The 7,917-nt window shown below is 40.3% G+C and overlaps 1 protein-coding gene across 1 annotated transcript; it reads left to right on the top strand.

Moving 5' to 3' along the window:
* Window positions 1-2,782: 2,782 nt before the first annotated feature.
* LOC116389659 (C-X-C chemokine receptor type 4) lies at window positions 2,783-4,737 on the top strand. Its single transcript, XM_031858534.1, has 2 exons — window positions 2,783-2,849; window positions 3,081-4,737. Exons 1-2 carry the CDS (start codon window positions 2,844-2,846, stop codon window positions 4,206-4,208), a joined length of 1,134 nt encoding a protein of 377 aa, XP_031714394.1. The 5' UTR covers window positions 2,783-2,843; the 3' UTR covers window positions 4,209-4,737.
* The last annotated feature ends 3,180 nt before the right edge of the window (window positions 4,738-7,917 follow it).

Below are 7,917 nucleotides of genomic sequence, written 5' to 3' on the forward strand. Positions count from 1 at the left end.
CTAAACATTCACCTAGTTTAAACTCATGCACCCGTTTGGCCTTGTGAATGCTTCATTGTTGGCCGTATTGAGTTATTTGCAAATAAGTTGAGTTTTAAATATGTGAGACATTTCACTTTCAAGTGTGTGTTTCGTGTAAGGGCGGCAAAGTGATCGAATACCATGCAACTGTCTCTGGGAATTTGAGTAACATTTGTAGTTATTAAAAAACGTATGAACGCTTCAGAAGAAGTGTTTCTAGTGAGTCAGTGGAATCCCCCTTTGTAGTGAAAGGGAATGTTTAAAATGAAATTCTGTCATTCAGCACACAGATGGAATCCATGGAGTTCTGCTTGCAGGCAGATAACAGAGAAAACTGTCTGCGTCTGAATGACGTTGATAAGAGCATCATACCAATACAGTGGCCTTTCTCTGAGCTGCAGATTCCCCCTCTTCCTCTCCTCGGGACTCCAACTGCAGGAGGATCTAAAGACGACACAGGATTAGTCTACAACCAACTGTCTGTGAATGCTGTATTGCCGATTATTAGATTATCCATTCACCAATGTTTCGTTGCTGTATTAAAGTCATAATCACTGAGCTCCGAAATGTTTTGTTTTTTTTCTGCATTTCTTCTACTAGGTGCTCACATCCGTGTGGTGTTTCAACACTGCATTTTCAATAGATTGCTTGTAAATCAAACTGTGCGAGTGTTTCCTTTTCTGCAGATGCTAACGTCTAAAAAAGAAAAATACATTGTTTCCTTCACACTGGGGGAATTTAGTCATACGCGATAAGGAGGAACAGCGAATCTTTCATTAAGTAGTGTCAAACATGTTATCATTGTCATTTGATAATCTGCATTAGAGATGATATTTTCGGCGTACATAATATTAGTCAGTAATTTCCAGCGATACTCAGTACAGTCACAACACAAATGTCTGTGGTTTTCATCCCATCTTTTAATAACAGAAGGGTTTTTTATGATTCAGCTGCATGACTGTAATCTTTTTCCAAACTTCCTAATTTGTATAAGCCCCCTATTGTATAAATTGTAATCACAGCTCACAGCTGATGTTTTGAAACCCAACAGTAAATTGTGGTGAGTTTTGGGGGATTTTAGGCAACGCAGTTTTGAAATGTGCTGCAGCCTACCTTTAACACAGTGGTTTACAGTAGCTTCATCTTAATCATGCCTTAGCTAACCACTGATGTAGGAAAAGCCATTTGAGAAATCTTTACAGTACTGATATGCACAACATGATAAATCTGATAAATAGAGGAAACAAGCATAATCTGCTAATGCAACACTGTAGATGAATATAAATGCAATTTAGAGAAGAAAAAAATGCTGTTTTTTGTTTTATGGAAATGTGCTGATGTCCTGATGTTTTCAAAATGTTACGTTGTCACGCGGCTCTAAAAATCCCTCTTTCACACGAGGAGGAGACATCAATGGAATCAATGATGCAGATTGACTCATTGCTGTCATATATCAAAGACATAGAAATAGTATTTGCATGCCACATGGAGGAGATTCGGTTTCAGACAACCGTCTGAGAGGAGGTTGGGCGGTTTGGTGTGGCCCGGCCCTGTTATCATACCTTAACTGAAATCAGAGCGGGTTGGGTAAAGCAGTGAGTAAAATGGATGTTCTACACTCTGAGGCTCGATAGCCGTTTGATAGAGATCCCACATTACAGGGTGTGTGGTTATTTTCGAATCCACTGGGGGTCATTTAGCACTTGGCAGCGCAGACATAACAACACTTGAGAAGAGACAGGGTGTGTATAAAGGTGAGGACGGATTCAAACCTCCGCTGATGAAAACTGTCATCAGACACAGTTATAAAGTGATTTGTAGAGAGAAATACGAGGCTGGAAGAAGTCCCTGAATGACCAATCTAAATGTCAGTCCTTGCCTCATGCAAAATGAGGCGGGAGGTGCGATTTATGAGGCTGCTGCTGAGCTGATGATGTACCAGAAAAGCATGTGTAATCCCAAAATTGCTCTAATTTTCCAAGCTCTGGACAGACACCTGAAACGTATACCAATTACTAGTGATCTTATTGAACTTAAGAGCATTTTGTATCTGCTGTGGTAACATTGCAACATTCTATTTTATGGGTTTTCAGTGCACTTGACAATAGTTTATTTATTATGTTATCACATTAATATGAATTATATTTCTTGTTATACTCCAATGTTGCGTGATAGTGTATCTGTGATCCTAATATGGTGTTTCTGACTCCCCTCCCTATAATACTCCCATAATGATGTTGTTGTAAATGTCATAATGTGTATCAGGCTATATTCTTCCCCAAAATACATCAGAGGATCAGCATAGTCATTGCTTGCAGAGGTCTTTACTTCCTATTGCATTGAGCCACTCTGCATACAGTGAGTCTGATACAGAATGGAGAGCAGACATCTGCAGCAATCTATTGAAGATTAATCTAAGTCTCATGTCATTAAATAAATGTCACAGTGGCCAAATAATAATGACACACTCTCAAACAACAGTCCTTTAACATGTGGTGTCCAGAGACTTGTTTTAAGGTTGTTGTTGTTGCTGTTTTTTTTTAAAAAAGGTGACAAAATAACTTGCAAGTTGTTTTTCTTGACAAAACGTTTCACAAAGTGACGCCCTCACAACGCGCAGTCGTTCGCTTTTATAGTCGACCCGTTTTTGGAGCCGACGGCATCGTGCTGCTCCTCCTCCTGGGGGAGGGGAGGGGCCAGGCGTAGGGCGGTAGACCTATATATATAGGCCTATAGGAGTTGTGTGCTTACGGACAAGCAACTCATCACCCTCCTGCACGCACACACTAGTCCTGAAGTTACGTTGTCAACGAGTGGTAAACATGGAAGTGAGTTCGTTTATTGTTTTTTTCTAACATGTGGCAGTTAGGAGTGTTCTTGAAGCTGTTAATCGTAATTGCTGTTGATCTATTTAAAAAGAAAATCATTTTCCACCCGTGTTTGCTTTGAAAAATGTTTTAGCCAACTCTAAAGTTAGCAGAATGCATTCTTTTAAAGAGCAATTGTGTGAAGTAAAGTAAAAAACAATTTCTAACTTTTCAATTCTTTTTTTCTTTCAGAGTCACGAGATTGACATGTCATTTGAGTTCTTTTACAACAGTTCTGACAACATCTCAGAGGAGTCTGGAGACTTTGACATAGACCAGGAGCCATGTGGCAGAGCTCTCAGCAACAACTTCAACAAGATCTTCCTACCAACGGTTTACGGAATTATATTTATTCTGGGAATCATTGGCAATGGATTAGTCGTTGTTGTCATGGGCTATCAGAAAAAGGTCAAAACAATGACGGACAAGTACCGGCTCCATCTCTCCGTGGCGGACCTCCTGTTCGTCCTCACGCTGCCCTTCTGGGCCGTGGATGCAGTCAAAACCTGGTACTTTGGGCAATTCCTCTGTGTGTCTGTGCACATGATCTACACAGTGAACCTGTACAGCAGCGTTTTGATTCTCGCCTTCATCAGTCTAGACAGATACTTGGCAGTTGTGCGGGCCACCAACAGCCAAGCCACAAGGAAGCTGCTTGCAAGCAAAGTGATCTATGTGGGTGTGTGGCTGCCTGCAGCTGTGCTGACTGTACCTGACCTGGTGTTTGCCAGGGTGCAAAACAAAGGGTCTTCAAACTTCCTCTTTTCAGACGAAAGCATGGAGATGGCAGACTCCAGGATCATCTGCCAGCGCATCTACCCGCAAGAAACCAGTCTCATATGGACAGTTGTTTTCCGCTTCCAGCACATCCTAGTGGGCTTCATACTGCCCGGTCTGGTCATCCTCATCTGCTACTGCATCATCATCAACAGGCTGTCGCGAGGCACCAAGGGCCAGGCTCTGAAGAGGAAGGCGCTGAAGACCACGATCATCCTCATCCTTTGTTTTTTCTCCTGCTGGCTGCCCTACTGTGTTGGCATCTTTTTTGACAACCTGATGATGCTGAACGTGATCTCTTCCTCTTGTGTAATGCAACAAGCGGTGGAGAAGTGCATTTCTATCACAGAGGCGCTGGCCTATTTTCACTGCTGCCTAAACCCCATCCTCTACGCTTTCCTGGGAGTTAAGTTCAAGAAATCCGCCAAGAGTGCACTGACAGCCAGCAGATCAAGTCAGAAAGTAACTCTCATGACAAAAAAGCGAGGGCCAATTTCATCTGTGTCAACTGAGTCCGAGTCCTCAAGTGTTTTATCAAGTTAACAAACAGTCAAACTGCCTTGATACTCTCAGGAGTGAAAAAAAACAACTAACCTTCAATTTCAAAGAACTTACTACATTTTGTACAGATGTACAAAAAAAGAAAATAAGAGTTTTTGTACTTTTTGATTTGTTCGCCTTGTTTACTGCAATTGTGTTCTTATTGTAATTTGTGCAAGTTTGATGTTCCTCAAAGCAGCTTGTGTCCGCAGGCTGTGCCTCAATTCCATTCACTCAGCTCTACAATCAAGATCCATTTTCTCTGTTTTCATCTTTACAATCTGTTCTGCTGTATCAAAGCTCAGAAAATGCCCTACTCTGTTTTCATGGATGGTAGCTGCTCTTAGAAACCTGTACATAGTTTGTAGAATGTGTGTGTTCGCACTTAAGCTGTGTGATTATCTGAAAGCTATTATTTATTGCTGTCATTCCCACTGGACGTTTTGTAAAAGAACGGAACTGCATGCATGCTGCTTGTTTGTTTTTTTTTACCGTTTTTTATGTGAATAAATAAAAATTTTGTAGTGCTTTTCATAATGTGTGGTGTGCATTTTGACCTAAAACCAACTTCTCCTTCCCTCAGGGGGTGGGGGATGAGGTGTGTGTGTGTTGGAAGGAGGGGATGTGGGGGAGGAGGAAGGAGGGGAGGGGGGGGTCAACCCAAATGTCTCCACCTGATCTGGCTAGAAAGCAGAAGGAGGAAGGACTGAGCAGACAGGCCCTGTAATTTCAAGAACATCTGTGCACTTTTACATCTTAAGCCATGACACAAAACTAAAGTCTTTGGTTATAATTAGCAACCATGTGGCTCCTTAACAAGGAAAATGGCACGTTAAGTTCTCCTTTTATGTCCAGTTTTCTTTCTTTTCAGTTTGCAAGATATACAGACTCTATTATGATTGGCTTGTAAACAAGTATTACCCTCATTCACTTCACAGAGTGGGTCAGTGGGTCAATTTAGCAATTTCCCTGCTCCCAAAACAAAACACAATAGGAGACAGGTTATATATTCTGAAGATGCAAATAGGCAGCTATAGTCTTTGTTTAGCACTCATGCAATATATCATTGGCAATAAATCTGCTGGAATTACATATGAAAAGATAAGACATAAAGTTGACATGTTTCAAACACAGACGCTGACATCAATCTTTTTGTGGGCTCTTCTATCTTCACTACATGCTGGAGATTTCCATCTTGGGTGGACTGGTGACAGGGTGATGGTCAAGTTGGAGACCGAAGGAAGCTGGCAACAATAGATGTCAAGGAGAACGGAGCCGGAAAATGGCCGCAGAGCAATGTAATGCTGGCATCCATTCAAAAACTCCATTGCTTTACATGTAAAAAAGGTGTGAAGTGCCACCATCAGGCCACAAGGTTAATGGGCATTCAGGGGCTCTGGTCTCTCACAGTGCAACAGGATAAAACAAAAGGTGCCTTTTTCAGTTGGAAATGATCTCAGATGTTTCAGAATTAGCATAAGAGCTGCGCTGCCTCCGTCAGCAGGGACAGATCTGTGATTAACACTTCAAGTGTTCAGATGAATGCCCGTCATCAGGAAGGGGTTGTTAGAGGCCTCATGAACATATACTCTATATGCAGTTACATTGTGAACTGATAATAAGTGGGGGTATGGACCTAAATTACATGTGAGATATCCCGAATACTAATGGTTGAAATCTACAGATATTAAGAATTTCTACAAAATAACTGTTGCAAACTCCAATGAAACAAAAGTGTTTGGAAAATATATAGATTAAACTCTAAACCCTTCTTAGCAATTTCCTCTTGAGATATAAAAGGTTTATTTCATCTTATCTTAACCATGATTTGAAACACTGATATAATTTGCTCAAAACAGAGGCTCTGTAAAGACCACAGGGAGGACATGGTTCACAAATACACAACAATATGAAGTAATTTCCTTTGAGTTCATCACATTTTAAAATAATTTGTTTTTATGAATTTTACTGATTATTTTGCTTCTGTGGATGTATTGCATACCACTTTCTAAATACTTAACCATTATCACCATAACAAAAGATAACACTTTCATCCAAAGTGTCAAAAGTACCCACTTGAGTGCACAAACAGTACTCAGGGCCCCTTTGGGAATAAACCCTCGGTTGCAAGAAGGTGTACATTCATAATTAAAGCTTTTGCTCTGCGTAATGAGAACATATTCACTGTCCACAACATTTATTGCCTTCTCCAGACTAACCAGTCTATTTCAGACTTTTTTTACCATGATAATATTCTCATGATACTGTAGCCATCTCTTGCAAAACCTCAACATCAACTTCCTGTGCAAATTTGTTGCAACCTTTCTGCCATCTAAAAGAAACGAATGTGTGTACATTGAAGAAGTGAAGAGTTTCTTGTTTGTTTTGTGGGTTAAAGGGCAAAGCTATTGGAATGGGAAGGAACTGCTTTCCACTGGTGATTCATTACCAGTGTGCATCTAAGTTTCTAGCTGTAATTTGAGACCATTGTCCAGAATCTGCAGGGCCTCATTTAAGTTTTGTTGTTAAGATGTATTAAACTTACGAGTGACAGTATTAATACCAGTAAGTGCAGAGATTGTTTCAAAGGCCTATTGCTAAGGATGGAAGGGGAATAAATACCACAGGTTCCTTTTGGGCAATGACCTGCTCCACTAATGTTTACATTGTTTTGATTGGAAAGTGAGCTGCAGGAAGGCTGTTTCCTGCATCAGGAGCTCCTGTGGCCAACAGCCTGAGAAGAGCTTTGAGGACCCCCTACTGTATTCAAACCACCATCACTTGCTGTGCTCGGCCATTCCCGCAAAGGTCACTGGATACCTGGATGCACTTAGTGCACTCGACCAAAGGCATGGAAGTTCTTTTCACGGAGAGTGTCACTTTTAGTGTTTCAAGTGGGTAGATAAAAACTATGTATGACAAGGCATGGTGGTGTTTGAGTGCATGTTGTTGCTGGTGTGAGTGTTGATTTAGTTACTTCAGATATTTAAAATTTAAAAATATTTTAGACCACAGAGTACGATTTTCTCATGGTGGTCGTTTAGCTATTATATTATTTTTGGCATGTAGGCCTGTAGACACAAACAATTAAATGAATCATACACTGTCAATAGCTTAATGTTTTCCATATGTGCATACCATGCTGTATATACAATATATATCTTTACCTGTACATACTGTACATAATCATCCAGTCCATGCATATCCATCCAGTGTTCTTTATATTATTTGTATTTTTTTTTTACAACTTACAGAACACTTGATCTGTAAATGAACATTTTATTTTAGTTGTTTTGTTGGTCATTGGTGCATTTTATATATATTTACACCTCTTTTTTCTGCCACCTGTGTACATACCCGTCCTGTCAATGCTTTACCTTTATTTGTCCAGCTTTGTTGTCCTTGTTCCTAGCTGTTATTTATATGTATATGTAAGTGCAAGAGAGAGAGAAAAAATTGAATGAAGGCTATGTCCATTTTGTCTTGTTATTCAGATATTTCACTTATCAGACTAGCCTACTTATTTCTAATTAGCATAAAATGATCCCATTTCGCAGCAGCATGTATAACTATGATCTAATTGACCCTGAGATACGGTTAAAGCCATGGCGCTTCCATTATTTTGTCTAGCCCATGAGCAGGCATGACCAAATAAGTTAGTCGGAACTACACTTTAAAGACACTCGTTTCTAGCCGGAACCCAAAGTATCCG

Source organism: Anarrhichthys ocellatus, unplaced genomic scaffold (assembly GCF_004355925.1).
Source record: "Anarrhichthys ocellatus isolate YVR2014 unplaced genomic scaffold, GSC_Weel_1.0 scaffold20, whole genome shotgun sequence".
NCBI lineage: Eukaryota > Metazoa > Chordata > Actinopteri > Perciformes > Anarhichadidae > Anarrhichthys > Anarrhichthys ocellatus.